Here is a 22580-nt window from a genome sequence, read left to right as displayed (position 1 = left end):
AGCTCGGTTCCTTTCCTTTATGGAGCGCTCTTTTCGATGAGGGACACGGGGTGCTGAGCAAAGGCTCAGGGGACATAAGTGTCGCATACGGTTGATATAAAGCAAACACTTAATGAACATTTCACCACTGCCCTAACTATACCAGCTCTGAAGTGATGCAGCTGGCAAGTGAGGAAAAGAAAAAAACTCCCAAACAAAAGGCAAAGGGTTAAAAGGAACCTGTATGGGTCCAAGTCCCACTGCCTGCCCACCCCACCCCCCGAGCAGTCTAGGCAGAGGAGAGAGAGAGCGCCAGTGATAACAGCTAACAGAAGAAAGTGTGTAAAGCTGTAAACTGGTGTCCAGGTGAGGTGTGGTGTCCCAGCTGCTCTCGCCAGGGGAATCAACGCTCTGACACAGACATGATTGCCAAAGCACAGTCGGTGCGTCCAGCAGCACTCCGTTTGCAGTTTTGCTCTTTACAAGAGTAGCTGCAGATGGAATTGACTGGAAATACAGTGGTGATGGTGTCACGTGGTGTGGGAAGCAGCTCTGATTGGCAGTGGGAGCTCATTCCTGGACCACCAAGTGCACACAGAGGTGGAGGAGCATAGCGGATGATCAAGTCCTGTAGATATCTGGGAGTTCTATTGATGCTTTTCTAGGTCATAACCAGGGTCTTAAATTTGACCCGGGCAGCTATAGGAAGCCAGCGCAGAAAGGCGAGGAGGGAAGATACATGGGGAACACCTTGGGAGGTCAACGCACCTCTACCATGGTATTCTGTGTCACGTGGGAAGCCCTTGCGGTGTAGACCGGACAGCCAGGCGGGAGAGAGCCGCAGTACTTCAGGAGTGCGCGATACACCGAGATGGAGTAAAAAACTAAACGTGTCAATGTCCAGAGGACGTGACGACTGTCCACACACACTAATGCTACACAGTCAGTTACTCACAGCTGAAAGGCTCGCTGTAAAGACACAGGAGGCTCACAGGCTCCGTGCTGGAACAGCACATCCTGTTTGCAAGCGAAAGAGACCGATGCGGACGTGTCTTGGGCTGCTTGCTGGAGAACCAAACCCTCACTGTTGCCAAGGCCCTACAGAGCACAGCTTCTCACAAGTGGCTTCTGAACTGTGGTGAAAACAGCGCCGGGAAGCTTCCAGACTCTCGGGAAAGACGCAGCGGGGTCATGCCCACATGCCCACGGGGCACATTCCGCAGCACCGGGAGGTCAGAGCTCCAAGGGTATGGAAACCGGACGCACGATCGCAGGAAGTCACGTGGAAAGCGTTTGCCGAGAGCTGCATTTCCTTTCGGGGGAAAACCGGAACAGCTTTAAATCGGGGAGACTCAGTTGTTCCAGTCAGACCCCCTGGGAGAGACTTCGGTATTAAATGGGCAAAAACAACCTCCAGGGTGGACAGAATGAACGGCTTAATATTTGAACATATTAAAGTTGGGGAAACAAAAGCAGGTGATGTAACGGAACCCTGGCTGCACTCCAGCATTTCAGCAAACGGTGGAAAAATTCGTCGAACAAGTAGAGCAGCCGCTTCATCGTTTTAAGAAACGCACCAGTTGCAGCTGTTGGTACGTTTACGAAAACCTCTCGTACGCAAATCTTTGCGGACGATTATGGCCATTTAACAGGTGGAAAGTTCACATCTGTTACATTTACAGTAGGTGAAATGCGTGGCACAAGACAGAGGCCAAGAGACAGAATTATAAGTTTTACATGTTTATTTTGCATAGAGAGGCTGTTTTGTGCTCTGTGGTATTTCACTTTAAAAGGACAGCAATTCTCCCCCACATCCACCCCGAACAGTTACTACACATTTCTGTCAACAGGAGAGCCGTTGGAGTCCGACACCGAGGCCCACAGAGAGAGCGGCTGCGAACAGGAGCAGTGATCCTGGTGCCATTGGTGGGGCGAAGGAAGAAGGAGCGTCTCTGGGGGGCAGAAGGAGGAGAGTTGAGATCACAGAGGGAGGAGGAACACAGGTCACTGCGGCACAAACCATGAGCAGAAGAAGCCGACAGAAAGATGGCTACACTTACGTGAAGAAGGAACAGTTGTGGTTGCTGGAAAGTTTTTTGTGCATCAGTGTGATTTCTCTGTACTCCTTCATCTGCTTGACATCCACAACTTCAAACACCTCGTAAGGAGGGATGAGCCAACTGACCGTGTGATGTGGATCGCAGATGTAGCTCTCGATGTGAGCTGCAGCACAGGACGTGATGTTGAAGAGGGTTCCCCTCATCAAAATGTCTTCTTCAGCTTCACTTTTACTTTCTAAAGCCGAGGCGAATCTCCCGAACCGCACCTGGGACCCCTTTGTGGTCGAGTACAGGGTGTCAGACCCTCGGAAAAGGGTCCTGCACGTTTTTTCCTTCAGAAGATGGATGGCGTCCGTGAGCAGAAAGTGGAGGGACTTGTATGGGAAGCTACTGCGGTAAACGCTGGCGTTCGAACCCTGTGACTCCACAGCATCATCAAACTTGTTCATGAAGTTGCCACCCGTGACGTAGGTCTCCAGAGCTTTGGAGTGTTCCGGTTTACCTCCTTGGATCGGACCTCCGCATGTTTTATTCTGCCATGCTGCATGAAACCCATCAGAGTTATTCAGCTCTCTCTCCAACAGGCCACCACTCCCCATCAGGCTTTGCAGCATGCGATCCCTGCAGCTGAGGAACTGGTCATCCACTGCCGAAGGGGACATGTCCAGCAGCTTCTTTGGGCCCTCCTGTAGCGCCTCCTACAGCACAGTGGGAATTTGTACTGGCATTTACTCCAGAAGGAAGCAGTAGCCTTCCACTGAACACAGAATCATACCAATGTGTGTTGGCTAATATAACTGTTCTGTGCATGCGTCACATCACATGTACTCTTATTATCATGCCGTTTGGCTGACTTTCACTCACAGCAATTTACAGCATTTCACCCATTCATACAGAGTATTTTTTGCTGATGTAATTTAGAGTGTACCTTGCTCAAAATACAACAAGCACTGGGGCTTGAGCCAGTAACCTTCAGGTTACAAAAGCACGTCCTTACCTGCTACACCACACACTGTCCTCATACATCCAGGGCCGCACAGAGATTTCGTAGAAATAAGCAGTTGTAAAATTCTACATTTTCTCCATGCACTTATTCAGTTGTCACAACTGGATATTCAGCACAATGAGAACTATAAGAGTCCCTTTGCTGAGGACACAACAGCTTTTTGTGAAATTGTAGCTGTGTTTTTACATCCATGCTTCAAGTGCAGAACTTACATTTGTTATCTGACGTGGTTCTCCAAGGCGAATGAGAACGTTACCTTTAACTCATAGCTTAGCTTCAGGTCCAGCTGGTAGTGTAGTGATTAGGTTTACTGCCTTTGAACCAAAAGGCTGTGGATTCAAATCCCACTTCCAGCTGTTATTCTGTTGATCAAGGTCCTTACCCTAAATAGCTCCAGGAAAAATCACCCAGCTGTATAAGTTGATAAATAGTTTAACATTTTAAGTCACTTGGAGAAGAGGATCAGATAAATGTAAACTTACAGTGATTTACTCATTTATAGAGCAGGAGAAGCTTTACTGGGTAAATTCAAGGTGAACATCTTGATCAGGGTGCTACACCTAAAGGTGGGATTCAACCCCAAGACTTTGGTTGCAAAGCAATGCACTCTTTGACCGTTGCACACTTTTCCCACAATAAAACCAGCGTTCAGGAAGCAGTGTGACTTACTGTGTGTGTGACGGCGCTGATAAAAACCAGTGTAAAGAGTGTGTAACTCCAGCCCTCCATTGTCTCGCTGTGGGAGTCTGTCTGTGTGGAGATCTGAGAAGAAGGGACAGTGTGAGTGAGTGAGAGAGAGAGAGAGAGAGAGAGAGAGAAAAACTCCTTCAGGTTGGAGGAACTTGGAGGTGAAGCAGAAAGCATCCATAGAGGAACGAGAGGAGACCGCACTGTGCCACAACCAAAGAGGGCTCATCGTTTCCAGCTGTACGTGTTTCTACTTCTGCTTCCTTCTGCACCTTCAGCACAGTGCAGGATCCCAGGCAGGGAGACCCTCAGCCATTTTTTAAACATCTAAAATATGTCTGTCTTGGGCTTCTCTGAGATCAGTCTTAGATGTCCGAGGAGAACCTTTCCTGGTACATTTAGAAAATTAAAACTTTACTCACCGCAGTTGTATTTTCAGCCAATTCAGAAATTCCTCACAAAGTGTCAGTAACAGCTCTCTTAAATATCTCCTTGGACTCTGCTGGAAGGAAAAAATAAGGAAATGGAAACAAGACCTTGACATCAGTGCTGATCAGGGTGCTCTGTTATGGTCTCATTCTGCAGTTTGTCCACTGAGACTATAAGATCATAAAAGAGGTCCAGTGTGAGAAGAAGCGTCTCTTACCTTCCGTCTACTGTATTCTGTAGGTAATAAGCAGCCCTCCGCTCGCCTGGACACATAATCCCTCTCCCCTGCTGAACAACTTCGTTCCTCTTTATGTAGCCAGAGGAAGCCCATCAAGCTGATGTCTTATCTTCATCAGTCAGAGACTGTTCCTTCCCCTCACTGGGGCCTACATAACTGAGGAAGCGAGGGGTGCAGGGCCGGCTGGCTGGAGTTCAACTATTAACAGGAAAATGCAGAACGGGTCTCTGTAGAGGAACACTTTGCTAAAGTACAACTTTGGCTGCAAAAGGATCATTAACTGTAACTTGTGTGAGAGGCACAACTCCTAGGGATCAGAGCTCTTAGTCTCCCTTCACATCCAGTATGGGAATGTTTCACTGTTTCCTACCAGTCAGTGAGAATTTGAAAAAATGCTGGAGATCTTTTGTTCCTGGATGAGTCCGAGCAACACAGTGCAGCTGGAATGTGAAGAGCAAAGAGTCCCATTTATGAGGAATCATCACTTTGCTCTGTCTCAGGCTTGTGATTCCATCATGAGAACAAGAATACCCTCAAAACCAGTCCAAAGTCTGCTATGAACTAATAGTAACCACTCTTTCAGTCATGCCTTCGTCCAGGGAAGCAAACAATTTCAGCTTTGTTGACTCGGCTGATTACAGCAGTTGACCCACTTGTACAGCAAGGTAACTTTAATCAAGCAATTCGAGGTGGGTGAGGGAACATCTCACAGCAGGAGTCCAAACTCATGTCCTTTGATTGCAAGGTGACATCTCTAAGCATTGCACAAGCTGCTTCCCCCAAAGGAGTTATATCATGGGTCTCCAGCTTTTTTTAAGCCAATCATTATCACAAACTGATTAACTCAAGGGGGTGTGGTGGCGCAGTGGGTTGGGCCACAGTCCTCCTCTCCAGTGGGTCTGGGGTTCAAGTCCCGCTTGGGGTGCCTTGCGATGGACTGGCATCCCGTCCTTGGTGTGTCCCCTCCAGCCTTACGCCCTGTGTTGCCGGGTAGGCTCCGGTTCCCCGTGACCCCGTATGGGACAAGCGGTTCTGAAAATGTGTGTGTGATTAACTCAAAATTATATAATTGAAAAATTATAGTTCTATAATGCAATGAAATTAATAACTCAAACTGCTTTAATAAGACAAAATATTTCTATCAAGTAATATTTCTTATACATGAATAATATCCTAACCTTATGGACGAGGGTCAGTAGGCTAGGGACCAAGGGGGGGTGGGGGGGGGTGTCTTTTAAAGGAAATTGCTACAATGCCAGTCGGGGGTGCAGTGGCGTAGTGGGTTGGACCACAGTCCTGCTCTCCAGTGGGTCTGGAGTTCAAGTCCCGCTTGGGGTGCCTTGTGATGGACTGGCGTCCCATCCTGGGTGTGTCCCCTCCCCCTCCAGCCTTATGCCCTGTGTTGCCGGGTAGGCTCCGGCTCCCTGTGACCCCGTATGGGACAAGCAGTTCTGAAAATGTGTGTGTGCTACAATGCCATTAATTAACTGGTCTGATTGCCTCATTCTGTTACTGATCCAGTACCTTTATTCCAAGTGATTTGCAACTGTTTACCAGTAAACACAACAGGGCATTTAAACTATATCTTCCTCAAAGGCAAATCCAAAGGAAGGTAAAATTGTCTGTATGTTAAAAGGAATATATGGTTTGTCACATAATTCATAATTATTTTGATTTTCATTATTATTGTTATTTGTATTTCATATCTACCTGGATGTAACTCACTAAAACTTTACTCACTGCAGTTGTATGAGTCTAAGTCAAACAATATCCTCAATATATTTCATTTCTTGGAAGCCATTGTGCAGAAACACAGTGAAAACCAAGGCTGCCATGGATTGATTTCATAAGCACAACTGCACCTTTGTCAATTGTCACACACCTGTTTGCCTGAACCGTTGTCATGGCACGTTCTATACTGTCAACGGTGCTGGCAGTGCACAGACAGCCTGATCGCCTAACAAGTCAACAGTGGATCTGTGCTCCTGATTCACCTTCACACCATGAAAAATGGATCCCAGCAATGTACTATGGAGCACATGTAGAGGCAGGTGGTCGAACTGATAACGATGCAAAACGCCGATAATTTAGCAGAACATTTTGGACCTTTGTCGCAGCAACTTGAACAGACAAAGCTGCGGCAAAAACCACAAAAAAGATGAAACACCATTGAAGATACTGTTTCACATGACCATGTATTTTAAGCCACTTCAGAAATCGCTCAGCAACTATGAGTGATAGTTCTTTAATATCTATTTTGATTCTGCTGGAGGAAAGACTGAGGACACAGAAACAGGACCCTGACATTAATGCTCTGGAGAACAATCTGGCAGCAGTGCTCTGGAGAGCAAATTGAGGATGTTGGTTGTTTCAGATTCAAGTTGGTCTCCAATTTTTCTGCCAGCGTCACAATCACGCTCTTCAAGATCATAAACGGGTCCGGTGTGAGAAGAAGTGTCTCTTACCTTCAGCCTGCTGTACTCTGTAGGTAATGAGCAGTCTTCTACTTGCCTGGACAGACAAGCCCTCTCTCTTGTTGAGTAATTTCCTTTCTCTCCATTGAGTGACAGGAAAAACTGTAACTCCAAGGAACCAGAGCTTTAACCCCAACGTTTCACAAATCGACTGCAGTGTTTTATCAAGTCCCACCAGTGAGAGAGAACTGAGAGAAATGTTGGAGATCCACAAGTTCTGTGCTCCTGTGTCTCCGCAGGAGTCTCAGCTGAGTCCAACTGCTTTCCTTCTAAACTACGTTAATTTGGAGAAGTATAAAGATACTGAACAAAAAATTTAAACCTTATCTGGAATGAAACATGGTTATTTAGTTCAGCATAAATATTAGTAGAAGTAACACTCATTACAGCATCGTTAAATGTTTTTTAGTATAAAGCAATGTAACACACACACACACACACACAGTGTGCAATCTGGAGTCAATGATTCACCTGAAACATTCGTCTTTGGATTGTGGGACGAAACCAGAGCATTTGGGGGAAACGCAGGGAGGGATTGCAAATGCCACGCAGACTGAGTCGGATCGAAACCCTTGTCCAAACATATATCCCAAGAGCTGTGAGGCACCAGCGCTACCTGCTGTGGCAAGTCCGAAGACTCATCATCGTGGTATGCTTGCTTCTTATAATTTTGGAACGAAAACTAGACTTCCCCTCAACCTAAAGCAAAGAGCTTTTTAAATAATTACATCACACAGACTGTAAGAGCGGAGCAATTTACATCACAGAAGTGACAGAGTCGTGAATTTTTCTTTTACGTTTCAAAAATTATTTTGCCATTGCCGTTATTTATATCACTGATGGACATTTTTATGGATTTTGTGAATCAGCCCTGGGCTATAAAGACAACAAAACATCATAAATGTATTGCAACCAATGTCTGTGTTTCTGTGCAGGTCAAACGCAACCTCAACAAAGACAAGTAAAAGCATGTGGAGTATTAAAAAGTTTAGTAGTACTACAGTTCTGCAACACACTCACACAGATCTGTGGTTTTACTGCTCCAAATGGCAGTTTGTCGTTTGAAGCAACGTGGATGAGACACGATGGAATATTTTGGGTTCAAGGCATGAGAAAACCGTCAGTGGATGTGCATGAAATTACACCACAATTTATTCCTTCCTATAAGTCTTAAATAACAGCAACCAGACAATGAAATTCAAATGGCTCATTGTTCATAAACTACTGATAATGAAATGAGTGCAAAACGTTGAATTACACACAATGTCTACAGCCACTTGTCCCAAGTGGGGTTGCGGCAAACTGGAGCCCAACCCGGCAAAACAGGGCGTAAGGCTGAAAGGACACACCCAGGATGGGATGCCAATGTGCTGCAAGGCAACCCAAGCAGGACTCGAATCCCAGACCCACCACAGACCAGGGCTGTGCCAGCGCGTCCCCTCAGTCACGGACTACTTAATTCAAACCTTTAACATAAAACTCAAATTCACTCTTAACTCTCAGACTGAATCCCAGAGAACCCAAAGTTCAAACTTTTTCTGAAAAACTGGTGTTCTCTTAGGCATTTCTCTTTCCAAAAGAAAGTAAAGAGGAAAAAACTGCAAGTTCTTTCTGAAGTCTGTCTTTTTAACATTCTAGTTCTTATGAATTTTTCACACTTGGTTCTTGTTTCTTCCTAATGGTCCCATACTGGCTGTGGCTGTGAGTCCAGGCAATGAGTGGGCATGGGCAGGATCCTAGCTGCCACATCCTCCTACTTTCGATAGCGGCCTGGGCTTGTCTGGGCAACTCTTCTTCTCCCCCTCTGGAACAGCAGGCTGGCGCAACAGCTGGGTTTGAGGCTCCACCCTTTGTGAGACAGCAGCATTCAGATTTCCAGAGCCAGCCTCAGTATTTCAGCAGTCAGGAGGGTTAGGAGTAGGGTCTGCATGTTCAAAGTCAGGCTCAAGGAGAACAGTCAGGGATCTCAGTAGCAGAAAGAACAGCATGGTACAGGCAGTCCAGGTCAGGGAAATTAGAAGAGACCACAGTCAGGGTAATCGGTGGATAAAGGATACTGAGAGATGGGTCAGAGCAACCAGCTACCGTATCGGGGATGTCCAGAGCAGTGATGAGGAGAACAGTGGGGTCAGGTTGCTCCAGGACAGGGTCATCAGCAGGGTCTCAGGATGAACAGCAGGGTCTGAAATGTTGGAGGGCTTGTAAGGCCAGGATTAGATAGAATAGCCAGGTGAACACACTGAGAAACAAGGCTTGGGGGATAGCTGTGGGTTCTGGGCAGTCAGTAATAGGATCAATCCAAATAGCGGGATCATGGCAGCTGGGGACGGGGTCAGACTGAACAGCGTGTGGGGCACTTAGGTAGAAGGTGGAGGTGGACAGAGGGGCCAGGGTAGCTGAAGGTACCAACGTACAGTCAGACATGAATCTGTTTCCTGGACCATTATCTGCTGCAGACAATTTTTATTTACTCATGGATTGGATGATCTCGTTGCTTGAACAGAGAGAAGCCATTCAGCCTTCTTCCCCTAGGTCACAGACATTTCTAGAATCGAATTGTCTGTGACCTTTTTTCCCATCATAATGAGCTGTGCTTGGATGTTGAGGGTGAACTCGGCAGATCGTAAGCCTGTCAAAGATCTGGCCAAAAAAAGATTTCATTCACCAAAGGGGACAGACATATGCAGAAGAGGGTAGTAACACAACACATTTACTCCATTACTTGTATCTAAGTAAATGTTTGTAAAACTTTTACTTTTTACAGTACAAAACATGGTCGAAAACATTATATCACTGGCTCCAGGAAATATTACACTAATTTATCTTACCAATCTTGTCCAAATGTGAATTCCCAATGCTTTTTATAACCTGCCAGGTGCTGAAGGGTCTAGCTCCATGTCACCTCATCAAACTCCTCACCAATCACATGACAAACTACGGTGCTCCCCAAAGTTGGTGTGTTTCTACTTCCTGAGATCCATCTGAAAAAGGTGGGTGGCACAGCATTCTGTCACGCCCTCCACCTCGGCGCAACGAGGAACACCTGCGGCACATCAGGAGACGAGTGTATAAAAGGAAAGCGCAGACGATCGCAGAACTTTGTTCAGCCTTATTACTCACTCGCGTCTCTTGCCTTAGCTCTCCTGACTTGCCTGATTCCTTGTCCTCCTTCTCGCCTACATCCTTGTCCTCACCCTTGCCATCTTCCTTGTTTCCCTGCACCCGCTCCTATATCTGCAAGACTTCCTTGTTTATCACGACTTCTTGCCCGTTTACTGGATTACAACTCTCGGATTCTCCCTTTGGATTTTGTTCGCACATCGGTGACCGTTTGCCTGTTTATTCACCTATGTCTTTTGGATCACCCCCTGAGGAACCTTCCTGTGCTTTGCACTTGGGTCCGGTGCTTCTGCTCCGGGGGACACTTTGCAGGGCACCTAAATTATGGAATTTGTCTGCTGTTGTGGAAGATTCTCCTCCCGAATCCAGTTTGAAAACCTATTTGTTCAGTTTCACTTTTCACAAGCTCACCATTACCACTGTGCTCTTTTCCGTTCTCTCCTGGCTTGTCGCGGTGCTCTTGGGAACATCTGAAGTGCCTGGGAAGCCTGTGGTTGTACCAACATACTTATTCCTCCTGGTCTCCTGATGGAACTGACGACCACTCGCCACAAACACGACATCGGCCACCCTGGGCCTGGACTCTGTTTTCTGTCTGCACGGACTCTGTGTTGCCCGTTGTATTGGTTTTTTACATCAGCTATAGACACATCTACACAGGTCCTTTGCAGCCTCAGAGGAATGCCCAGGATAGGTGGGCTGCCACTGGCACTTGGATCCCCAGACTTTAATGCTTCTCTTCTCCTTCGTTGCTAAAGTTATTTGTTTTTCTCTCCTCAGCTGCCACTTAGCTTGCTTGTTACCTCTATTACTGTTTTGTTCCTACCTTTTTATCAGCACTCTTCATCCTTCTGCTGTGAAGAGTGATCTATAAGAATAAATTGAATTGCACTGAATTCTTCAAGGTGTTCCACCTCACAGCCAGCAACCTTGTTTCTCCTCTTTTCACTCTAGTGTTTTGTCATTGTTGGGCTTCCAGGTTGGAAGTCGACTCAGTTTTTTTTGCCACTAGAGGGAGTGGTGACAATTTCCCCAAAGACTGAAACTTAAAATCCATTCCTTCCAGAACTCTTCCAGCTTCTGCCTTGCCTTTCTGTCATCAGAGCTACATACCGAGGAAACGAAAGCTTTTTGGAGGGGTCATCTGAATTACCTACCCCTCCCAGTGCTTGACTGTTATGTAAGTTCAGTGAACTGAAGTAGAAGCTAGGATCTGTAGTGGGGCTGGTGTATTTACTAAATCTCCAGAAAATTCACCGAAAACTGCCTTTAAGATATTACAAGACAAGGAACTCAAAACAAAGCTCTCATTCCTCACATAATAGGATTATTTTGTTCTATAAAGTCATCCAGTTAGGTGAATCTCCACTGAGAGGGTTGAATTACCATTGTTTCTAAAAGGGAAAAAAATCAGACCCTTTATAAAAGGTGACCTGAAATTAATCAAAATACCAAAAAACAGATATTTTTAACCATGATGACAAAAACATACTTTATATTTCTAGTAACCTTTTATGTAGTTTGTCTATTGTTATGTTTCATTCATTCATTAGCAATAACCACTTGTCCAATGCACTTTTTGGCTTACAGATTTTTATGATGAGTTCGGACAACAGAAGGTGCATTTGGAAGACCAAAAGGCATAACTAATTATTCGCTAAAAGCAGTCTTCCACTCATTGCCTTCATTTATCTGGATCAAATTATATGAACTCCTGAGATCCATCTTAGTGAAAAAAGTTGTTCTACTAATCTGTTAAAGGCAGGTTAAGGATGAGGGTACAGAGTGCATTCAGAAAGTATTCAGACCTCTTCAATACTTTCACATATTTTTATGTTGCAGGCTTATGCTGAAGTTGTTTCATTTTTTCCTTCATCAATCTGCACTCGGTGGTAAGAGAGGTGACCAAGAACCTGGTGGTCACTCTTGCTGAGCTACCGAGATCCTGTGAGGAGATGGGAGAAATTCCAGAAGGACATCCAACCCTGTGACACTCCACCAATCTAGGATTGACAGCAGACGGGCCAGACAGAAGCATCTCTTCAGTAGGACACATAAAAGCCTGCTTGGAGTTTGCAAAAAGGCACCTAAAAGACTCTCAAACGGTGAGAAACAAAAGCAGTTCTAAGCACCATATCTGGAGGAGACCAGGGACGACGCATGTGTCCCTCTGGAAATGAATGAAAGTCTTCATTTAACTCCAGCTGTTTCGATGCTTTTTATGCGACATGGGCTGGTGCCTGGTTTCACTTTCTGCACGTTGTTTTGTGGAATCAAGCTGGAAATCTGTGGATGTCGGTCAGACTCCTGTTTTCTGGAGCACCGTGGAAGTGAGGAGGTCCGTCAATAAAGGAAGTCTGGGTTGTTTCACTGTGGTGAACTAGGTTCCTCGGCACAAATTTTGGAGTAAACAAGACATTAGCCCCGAGACGGCACCTCTGGTGATCTCCTGCAGTACTGCAACCTGCGGCTGTGACAATTCGACTTCTTGACGCTGAGAAAAATCGGTTTTAATGTCAAAGTGTAAACATATTTCTTCAAAGTCATTTCGAATAATATATTTAAAGCTGAAATCTTTTTTTCAATGAATGCAAATATTAAGATTGACATCAGAAGCGAGTAATATAACTGAATGCTGTGGTTGAACTGGATTATTTTGAGTAAATGGTTGAAAAATTACATGAGCAAGTAGTTGCTTTATAGTTTTTTTAATGCTTCAAGACCTATTTTTATGTTTACAAAAATCTAAAAAAAATGCATTTTAAACTTTATAGGTTAATGCCCTTTTTACTGCACTGACACTGGAGGTGACAATAGTGGAAATACCAACCAACATCAATAACCGCTTGCCTCGACAAGCCGGAGCCATTCCTGGAGACAAACGGGCGCAAGGCTTCGGGGGGCGACACCCTGGATGGGACACCAGTCCATCACAGGGCCACAAGTGGGGACCCAAGCACATAGCCAGGTAGAGGTACTGGAGCAATTGCAGGGCAAGCACCCTCCTCAAGGGTACTACAGCCAGAGCTGGGGAACAAACCGACAGGAGCCAAAGACAGCTGCTGCAACCACAACGCCACCAGTCACCCTGCATGGTGGAAACACACACACACACACACACACACACACACACACACATTTTCAGAACCGCTTGTCCCTCACGGGGTCACGGGAAACCAGAGCCTACCCGGCAACACACGGCGTAAGGCCGGAGGGGGAAGGGGACACACCCAGGACGGGACGCCAGTCCGTCGCAAGGCACCCCAAGCGGGACTCGAACCCCAGACCCACCAAAGAGCAGGACTGCGGTCCAACCCACTGCGCCACTGCATCCCCTATGGTGGAAATATTTTATCATAAATAGAATAAGTTACACTAAACATAGAGAAGAAATGACAGAACAACAATATTTTACATGTTTATTTTGAGTACAGATGAGACATTAAACAGCATTTTTATGGACCACCATTATCCTCCTGAACACAGTCATAATACACTGCATCAATGGGGGTATTTTCTCAGCTGGAGAGCAATTGGAGTCTTATGCCAAGGGCCAGGGAGACAGCAGCCACAAAAAGGAGCAGTGATCCTGGTGCCATTGGTGGAGCAAAGGAAGAAGGAGAGTCTCTGGGGGGCAGAAAGAGGAGAGTTGAGATCACAGAGGGAGGAGGAACACAGGTCACTACGGCACAAACCATGAGCAGAAGAAGCCGACAGAAAGATGGCTACACTTACGTGAAGAAGGAACAGTTGTGGTTGCTGAAAAGTTTTTTGTGCATCAGTGTGATTTCTCTGTACTCATCTGTCTCCTTGACGTCCACAACTTCAAACACCTCGTAAGGAGGGATGATCCAACTGACAGAGTGATGCTCACAGATGTAGCTCTCGATGTGAGCTGCAGCACAGGACGTGATGTTGAAGAGGGTTCCGCTTGTCCTAAAATCTTCTTCAGCTTCACTTTTACTTTCTAAAGCCGAGGCGAATCTCCCGAACCGCACCTGGGACCCCTTTGTGGTCGAGTACAGGGTGTCAGACCCTCGGAAAAGGGTCCTGCACGTTTTTTCCTTCAGAAGATGGATGGCGTCCGTGAGCAGAAAGTGGAGGGACTTGTATGGGAAGCTACTGCGGTAAACGCTGGCGCTCGAACCCTGGGACTCTACAGCGTTGTTGAACTTGTACCTGAACTTGCTGTCTGTGACGTAGGTCTCCAGAGCTTTGGTGTGTTCCAGTTTACCTCGTTGGATCGGACCTCCGCATGTTTTATTCTGCCATGCTCTACGAAACCCATCAGAGTTACTCAGCTCTCTCTCCAACAGGCCACCCCTTCCCATCAGGCTTTGCAGCATGCGATCCCTGCAGCTGAGGAACTGGTCATCCACTGCCGAAGGGGACATGTCCAGCAGCTTCTTTGGGCCCTCCTGTAGCGCCATGTCCTGTATCGCGAATGTGTAGAAGTGGACAAGCAGGGTTACGGCAACACTTTGTTCCCTAACACTCATGTTAACACGGTAATCACTGTACTACCAACTTACAATGATTTACTCAGGTATACAGTAGGGTAATTTTATTGGGTCAATTCGGGGTAAGTACTTCTACCAAAGTCACTTAAGCAAGAGCAGGAATTCAAACCCGGTGCCTTCGACTGAAAGGTGATGACTCCACCCCCCAGGTTTTCCAGAATCTACTACAGCTAAAGGTGGGATTCAACCCCAAGACTTTGGTTGCAAAGCAATGCACTCTTTGACCGTTGCACACTTTTCCCACAATAAAACCAGCGTTCAGGAAGCAGTGTGACTTACTGTGTGTGTGACGGCGCTGATAAAAACCAGTGTAAAGAGTGTGTAACTCCAGCCCTCCATTGTCTCGCTGTGGGAGTCTGTCTGTGTGGAGATCTGAGAAGAAGGGACAGTGTGAGTGAGTGAGAGAGAGAGAGAGAGAGAGAGAGAGAGAAAAACTCCTTCAGGTTGGAGGAACTTGGAGGTGAAGCAGAAAGCATCCATAGAGGAACGAGAGGAGACCGCACTGTGCCACAACCAAAGAGGGCTCATCGTTTCCAGCTGTACGTGTTTCTACTTCTGCTTCCTTCTGCACCTTCAGCACAGTGCAGGATCCCAGGCAGGGAGACCCTCAACCATCTGAGAAGAACGAGCAGTGTGTGAGGGAGGGAGCGAGAGAGAGGAACTCCCTCAGGTTGGGGAACTTGGATCTGAAGCACAACACAGTCTTTGCTCCCAGGGAGAGACCCTTAACCATTTTTCAACATCTAAAACGTCTGATTTTGCCTTCGCTAAGCTCAGTCTCAGGTGTCCAAAGAAAAGCTCTTCTCACAACAAATGTCACGGTCATACTTTCCACCAACTTCGAAATCCCTCAGTAAATATAACCCCATTTCCAAAAAAGTTGGGGACCGTGCATAAAAAGCCACATTCAGCGCGTATGACAAGAGCGTGGCTTCGCAGTCGGAGAGTGCGGGCGCTGCACTGTCTCCCACTGTAAATGTGTGGTGCATGATGAAGCGCGAATACGCCAACGGAGACCTAGGACTGCTGAGCAGCTCAAGTCCTGCATCAAAGAAGAATGGGGAAAAGTCCAGCAATTTCAGCAATTGGTGACTTCAGTTCCAGAACGATTATTTCATGTTAAAGGAAAGGTAACCGCTTGTTCCGAGGCAAGCGGGCTGCGAGGGACACGCCCACGGACTGGATGCACCCTGCCACAAGGCACCCCAAGCAGGACTCGAACCCCAGACCAGCCACAGAGCGGACACGGGGCAAACCTGCCGTGCCGCCGCACCCCTTTCGAGGAAATGTGTTGCAGCGGAAAACACTCTGCTGTCCCAACTTTTTTGGAACTTGCTGCACGCTCATGTTTACAAATCCATTTTAAGTACATATGAGGTAACGCATCAAATATTGTTTTCAGTTCAATGCTGGTAAAAGAGCGTTTACAAATCACTGCTTCCTGTTTTTATTTCCACTTTACATACTTTTCTGGAAATGTGGTTCTCTGACTGACTGTTAAATATCTGACTGGATGCTGCTGGAGTGAAAACATGTGACGTGAAGGAGAACAAAATGAGAACGTAGGTTATCCCAGATTCGGGTTGGTCTCGCTTTCCCGCCAGCGCTGGTACACTAACGCTCTAGGAGAACATACGAAATGGGTCCAGCGTGAAGAAGAGGGTCTCCTACCTTCGGTCGGCCGTACTCTGTAGGAAACGATCTGCTTGCCCGGGCACAAACTGCAGTCTCCTGCTGAGCCACTTCCTTTCAGCATGTGGAGTGACAGGGAACCCACCAATGCGAGGCCTGGTCACAGCCGACTCCTTTTCGCTTTTCGTTCTCCTCTCCGGGGCCAAGTATGAGCGAGTAGAAAAGCAATGCGGTGCTGGCAGGAGTTCAGCTGGACAGCTGGAACCGTGGCGCAAACACACTCAGACACACGAATGGGAGAGCCCTGGAAATTGGGTGTCTCTCCAGCCCATCTTGATTGCCTGCTTATGTTTGCCAGGCTCATAGATAATTCATTTTCGGGGCATAACAATTAGGCATATTAGTAACTTTCCCGGGGGGGCCCACTCTCTGGTAGGGCTGGGGTTCGAGTCCTGCTTGGGGTGCAATGGACTGGAGTCCCATCCTGGGTGTGTCCCCTTGTGCCTCCTGTTGCTGGTTTGCTCGGTTTCAGAATGTGTGTGTGTGTGTGTGTGTGTGTGTGTGTGTGTGTGTGTGTGTGTGTGTGTGTGTGTGTGTGAGAGAGGAACTTTCCACTTTTTGCTTCTCTGAACTTTTCTTCTTTATCAGTTTCTGCTCTTTTCGTGGAAGCAGAAGCAGTTAACACCCCGCCTCTCGCTGATCTGCTGACCTCATTTCACATCATATCCTACGCATACAGGTATCACCTCGCCCTGCAAGTGTTTGTCACTTCTGGGTGTCTCAAAAAGCTTGTTTCTTGGTTAAGTCACAACGCATTCTAAGCGTATATTTTAATTTTAAGCATGTATAATCAAAACACACGTTCAGGTCGTGTTTAGATCAAATGTAACTCCGCACAACCGACCGTTTCGCTCCGAAAGGATCGTCTGCCAGCTGTGGCTTGTGGGAAAGCGGCAATTCCGAGGGACGAGAGCCGTAACCCAGCCCTTCGCACGTCATCTGTAGTGTTTCGTCAAGCGGAGTCAGTGAGAGAGAGAAGAAATAAGTTGAAATAAGGGCTGGAGGTCCTCTGCAGATCAGCATCAAAGGCACAGAGAGCAGTTGCTTTTCTTCTACACGGAGTTAAACTGGAGAAGTACAAAGATGCCGAAGGAGAGAATTTAGGAGAAAAAAGCAATGTCGAGTGCAGAAAAGAAATTGTAAGATAATGCAGAAAGGAAATATTACGATTGAATTGTTGCGCAGAGAGCAGTGCAACACACTCATTTTTGTATCATTCAGATTGAGCGAAGCGACGTCGAAAACGTCTCTCTCGGGGCCGAAAATGAGCAAATCAATGCGTTGAGCATTTGTTGATTTGTTGTGAGATGCACGTAAAGCTTTTTAATGTGACGCGTCTCTTAAGCGGCATTTTTTACATTCGACGAGGGTACCGATCCCGTCAGGATCTTTCTGTCACGGAGGAAAGATGCACAGAAGATGGCCAGATATGCCAGCAGGCTGTTGATGGAATCTCCCGACTTTAATTAGAAAAGGAAGGCTTGTAGAAAACTCTTTTTACTTGCGGCCTCACGGGACACGTACCAAACAGGCCGTTCGAGAAAGGCCCGGAATATCAGCGAGGACCGCGCTCACCCAGCTCGCCACCCGATGCCTCCGTTGTGTCTCTTCACAGACAACAAGACTGAAGAGCAGCTCTCACCCATGGGCCATCAGACTGCTTAACAGTGAGTAGTAAACACGGCGACACTTATTACTTCTCTTCGGGACCCCTGGACATCATTACTCCATGTTCACTATTTAGTATTTCTTTATTTACTATTTACTGTTCTTGTATTTATTTTTACTGCCTTGCTTATCAGCACGTCCTCGTCTAAATACGTGTTTGTTCAGGTCTGCTCACGTCTATATGAGCCTCATCACAAACATTGATTGCAGTGCCCAGTGTACGCGGTATACCCACCATACCCACCGTACCCAGTGTACCCACCATACCCAGCATACCCAGCGTATCCAGTGTAACTGTGCAAATGACAAATAAACGACTTAGACTCTGATATAACTCGCTTCATTGGCTCTGAACAGAAGACACACTTTTCAATGGTTCCGATGTGTTTCTGCTAATGAGGTTTTTTCCTGCTTTTCCGGTCTTTTGTGTGAAAATCTATCTCATCGGAGAAAAAGTACGCTGCGGCGCCAAGGGGACGGCAAAGGGTTCAAGTGAAGGCAGTCAGTTCATACTGTCTTTTTGAAATTTTACTTGACCAGGAGAAAGTCATTTTTTTGAGAAATTTAAAAAAGGCATTTGTCACAAACTGTGTTCTGTGAAGATCAGTTTGAAACTGTAGTGCACTTATTGTGGCAGCGCTGTACACACAGTGTAACACGTTGGTAAAAAGTGTAAATATTGATCATCGCACACCAGTGTCACTGTTGTGGGAAAATGTGCTCTTTAGTTTCTTTGGTTGCTGCAAGGAGGACAACAAACTGTTTTTTTTTAAATCAGTTTAATTTTATTCTTAACTAAATTCTATATCTATGAATGCAAAATCTCTAAGAAAAATGTTAAAAAACTTGACTTCATAGTGCTCTCGAACGAAATGAAACACTACATTATTACTATCCAGCACCCACCTAATTAAAAAAAAAAAAACAAATAGAACTATTCGTTTGTAAATCGTTCAACATTTCCATCTAAACCGTGATCTGTATATTTTCCCGACTCCTTCTTTATAGCATCTTTATACCGTTCTCCTTCGTCGTCGTTTTCTGTACTGTTGCGTTGCACTCGTAAAAAAAAACATCACTGGGTGAGCGATGATGAGATGCTCTGCATTGTGGGAAATGTGTACCCAGGTTCTCAGCCTTCATCTTCCTCAAGCCAGTCCATGCAAACTATCACAATAATTCTACTTCATGAAAAGTGTGTGTGTGTGTGTGTGTGTGTGTTTTTTAAACATTATAGACACTGGAGCCTTCATGGATGAACTTTTCACAGATACTTCATTGTTACCTTACCGAGCCAGTAAACATTAAAAAATACTACAAAACTGTACATTTTAAGAGTCCTATAAAACAGTAAATTTGCAACAAAGTTCTGTATTTATCTGTAAAGAATAAGAAAAAAGAAATTAACCATAAAATGTAATGAATAAAAAGGAAATTGATCGTTCACACTTTCATTTCAAGTGTAGACATAAAAACCCCTTCGAAAGGTGATGTTTTGAGGTTCGGGCCCATGGCTCTTATTACAACATCACACACAACCCAAAAATCACCTCTGAATGTGGATGCAATGGAAAACTGCTTTGCAAGGAAGGTTTTTCCAAAGTGCCAAGAGGTAAAGGTGTGTCAAATGTTACCGTATTACACAACTTTTTCCATCCTTCCTTATGACATCGGACGTGATTTAGAGGCGAACCTGGGATGAACGAATTTGAACCAGTTGGGAAGCATAAGAAATAATGGCGTGAGCAATTCTGTTGTGTTCTCTAGCTGCTCGCTGTGCTCTCAGGAATGAATTAGGAGCAGATGACAGGGGATGAACGTAGAATAAAGCCACGACGAAATCGACAGAAGACGACCCTCACAGTATAATGCAGCTGCAGATTCGGTTTGGCCTCGAAGGAGCCTCGTGTACGGGGGGCTCTTCCATTTCGACGACCGTCTCGCGGTTCTCGATGGCCCGTCCGATGTAGCCGGCCTGCTGGAGGAAGCTCTCCGGGGTATAGCGTGCTACAGAACCGATGAGCCCCCTGCTGACGCGGTACGTAAAGTGCGCACCGAAGCTGTTCAGGTGGGGCACGTGCTCGGTGATGTAGACCTCGGCGACAACGCAACCAGGATCCATTCTCACGATGATGCGGTCCGTGTTGCTCTTGTCACTTCCCGTTTGGGCCTGGCTGAAAGGCAAGGCGGAGGCCCCCGGAGCATGGAAGTTCCCCACCTCGAAGTACTGGCTCTGGTTCTTCAGAGGGGGCAGGATCTGCTCCTTGTTGTGGAAGAGGTGAAACCCAAAATCCCCAAATGCGGGGTCCCGTGCGGCCATCATCTTGCCCTCAGTGTTGAACCAGATCCAGCCCTTCGCCAGCCAGTGCAGAAGTAGGAGGCCATGCCTGGGGTATTTGTGGCCAAAACTCACACCACTTAAGTCTGCAACTGAGTTCAGGGTTCGAATGTTGTCGTGTTTCCTGTAACCACCCATTGCGGATCTGGAAAGATGGAGGACGGGGTCAGCAGTGTCACATACGCCGTGTGCCCAGATTCACGAGGCACGTGTACCACAAACGGCTGGGGCGCTGCCCCCCTGGGTACCTATAGCGCCCCCCTGTGGCTCGTCTGAGCGCACGGGGTGGAGGACTTGCTACTTTTCGTAAAAACATCTTTGTAAAAGTACAAAGTGAGGCATCTGAAAACAGGTTCAATCAGATTTAACCGGAAGAGCAGTGGTTCACAAGCCCTCCTGGCACCAGGAACAAGTTCTTCTTTTTTCTGCCGTTCTCATCAGCAGGTTTTACACAGACATTTGACTTTTCAATATATTACTATTATTATATTATATTATATTTATTTAAAATATTTCTAAAAATATACACGGAAGGGAAAATTTTAAAAAAGTGCTTAAACAAAGAAAATAATAAAAATAATTCATTTAAAAAATTTTAAAAAGCTATTGTTACACATATACCAGCTATGGGAATTTTCATATATTTTTTGCATAGAATCTTGAATTTATACGTTCGATGTAGACGAGTTACAGCAGCTGCCTGTTTTTCTATGTGAGTGGAAGAAATACAAATGGATCCACAGCAGCCTGTTTAAAAAGTACTGCGGTACCACATATACATGTAGCACAGAGGTGTGATGCTACCCCCCCCCCGGCACCCCCGCCAAACCGTCTTCTGCAGTTGTAAGAATGATCAGTTACTGTTTTTAATCCGATGGTCCAGGTGACCTTACCTCAGCGCAGTCCGCCGAGTGTCTCTCACACTGGTGTGTCTCAAATGACCTGCACAGGTTCTCCAAAGGGAGTGCCGAACCCCCGTGGGCTGGACTTCCTACACACACGGCGTCAGATACAAGGAAAATGAAACCTAAATGCCAAGTGGGTGTTGATCGTTCTACTGCCAGATCTCTCCTTCCTGTTCTGGTTTCGCTTCGGCTGCTAAGTATAAAAACCACGTTTGTGGGGTCGGTCCACAGGCTGGGAATCGAAGGGCCTCTAACAGCACATGTGGTTCTCCACACAGGGAGCCTGAGACCCGTTTCCTACAACAACTTCTGCGTCACACACAGTTCTTCATTCGCGCTCGACCATCGAGAGGATCTGATCATTGGAGCAGACTGTGGATTTCAGTCCGATTCCTCTTCTCCGAGTTTTTGGAAGCAGAGAATCATCGGTGGCCTTTTCCTCCATCATACTGGCTCTGTGAGTAAACGTGGTGGTTTATCGCAGCAGATGTTAAGCCCCGTTCTTCACCAAACAGCCGGCTACAAAACCATTCATTCTCCAAGGCTGAGAGACCCAAGAGAGACACCAGTCAGGCCAGGTTCTACTGTAGTACAAATCCCATTTATAGCTGAAGATGACAAAATCGGTGAAGAGGATGGGAGCAGTTCCTCACATGAACAAGCGCAACGTTTTCATTTGGTCACTTTCGCAAACGTTCCACAAACGTTTTCGGATACGGACACCTTGGGAACAACAACAACAATCCATTAAAAAATTGTTTAGGAGTTTTTTCCTATTTAAACATCACGGCACGCTGATAACTGCACGAGGTACAATGAAAACGTGTAAGACGTGTTGATGTGGAAGCAGTGAGCTGCGTAACGCTGTGCTCTAATGAAATATAGCAACAAATCTCAGGAACCAGACACAAGCTGCAGTCACTGTGGAGATGAGCTGAACTGAAGTGGCTGCACACCAGCGCTCTTTTAGGGTCCAATATACTGCTAATGTGTTGGCAAGGACAGCAAACGCAAGTTGCATTCATTTCGTAACAGACAAGTTATGTTGAACAAAGAAAAGGCACAAAAAGGCAGTTAAAATTAATCAGTAGTAAGCCTGGCGGCAGCTGAGGAGAGGAGAACAAAATTCCCATCTATGATAAAGGGGGATAAAAATAATCCTCTGGGGGTCCAAGGCAGCTCGTGAGGAGATTGGCAAGGTAAGGTGGAGCTGGACACCTTGGTGCCTCGCAGGTGATGAGAAGGAGATTGAAGACGCATCTAACTGAGACTGGAGGACAATGGAGAGAGTAAAGAGTTTTTTTTCCTCCGCTCCTCCATAGTCAGCAGGGAGTTGCAGGAAATTTATGCTCCGACTCCTTGCAGCCATAGTAAATTTTCACAGATCCAACATATATTTTAGATTATTGCTACTCTATATTAGTATTATCTTAATGCATGAAATTAGTGAAAATATAACAAAGC

The 22580-nt window shown here is 46.2% G+C and overlaps 2 protein-coding genes across 5 annotated transcripts; both read right to left on the bottom strand.

Moving 5' to 3' along the window:
- Positions 1 to 1706: 1706 nt before the first annotated feature.
- LOC108929994 (T-cell ecto-ADP-ribosyltransferase 1-like) lies at positions 1707 to 16315 on the bottom strand. 4 transcript variants are annotated; one of them, XM_018744965.2, is made up of 5 exons: positions 4379 to 4495; positions 4155 to 4234; positions 3715 to 3807; positions 2040 to 2737; positions 1707 to 1931 (listed from the first exon to the last, which is right to left on the bottom strand). In XM_018744965.2, the coding sequence occupies exons 3-5, from the start codon at positions 3772 to 3774 to the stop codon at positions 1823 to 1825; spliced, it is 867 nt and encodes a 288-aa protein (XP_018600481.1). In that variant the 5' UTR covers positions 3775 to 3807; positions 4155 to 4234; positions 4379 to 4495; the 3' UTR covers positions 1707 to 1822. The 4 variants fall into 4 exon arrangements, with proteins under 4 accessions (XP_018600481.1, XP_018600482.1, XP_029114865.1 ...); XM_018744966.2 differs by having other exon boundaries at positions 4155 to 4231; XM_029259032.1 differs by lacking the exons at positions 2040 to 2737; positions 3715 to 3807; positions 4155 to 4234; positions 4379 to 4495 and adding exons at positions 13729 to 14426; positions 14793 to 14885; positions 16185 to 16315.
- A 2972-nt stretch (positions 16316 to 19287) lies between these two features.
- LOC108929999 (uncharacterized) lies at positions 19288 to 22459 on the bottom strand. Its single transcript, XM_018744973.2, has 2 exons — positions 21105 to 22459; positions 19288 to 20356 (listed from the first exon to the last, which is right to left on the bottom strand). The coding sequence occupies exon 2, from the start codon at positions 20347 to 20349 to the stop codon at positions 19732 to 19734; it is 618 nt and encodes a 205-aa protein (XP_018600489.1). The 5' UTR covers positions 20350 to 20356; positions 21105 to 22459; the 3' UTR covers positions 19288 to 19731.
- Between the last annotated feature and the right edge of the window lie 121 nt (positions 22460 to 22580).

This window comes from Scleropages formosus, chromosome 16 (genome assembly GCF_900964775.1).
Source record: "Scleropages formosus chromosome 16, fSclFor1.1, whole genome shotgun sequence".
NCBI lineage: Eukaryota > Metazoa > Chordata > Actinopteri > Osteoglossiformes > Osteoglossidae > Scleropages > Scleropages formosus.
This window is presented reverse-complemented; position numbering and strand designations above follow the sequence as displayed.

What these genes read in the sequence shown, in the direction of transcription:
- LOC108929994 (XM_029259032.1), bottom strand. Translation starts at nt 14,852, where the DNA reads ATGGAGGGCTGGAGTTACACACTCTTTACACTGGTTTTTATCAGCGCC. An exon ending in TCAGCGCCGTCACACACACA is followed by an intron (nt 14,427 to 14,792) that starts GTAAGTCACACT and finishes TTCGCGATACAG; the next exon opens with GACATGGCGCTACAGGAGGG. An exon ending in CACAACTGTTCCTTCTTCAC is followed by an intron (nt 1,932 to 13,728) that starts GTAAGTGTAGCC and finishes TCTGCCCCCCAG; the next exon opens with AGACGCTCCTTCTTCCTTCG.
- LOC108929999 (XM_018744973.2), bottom strand. Translation starts at nt 20,349, where the DNA reads ATGGGTGGTTACAGGAAACACGACAACATTCGAACCCTGAACTCAGTT.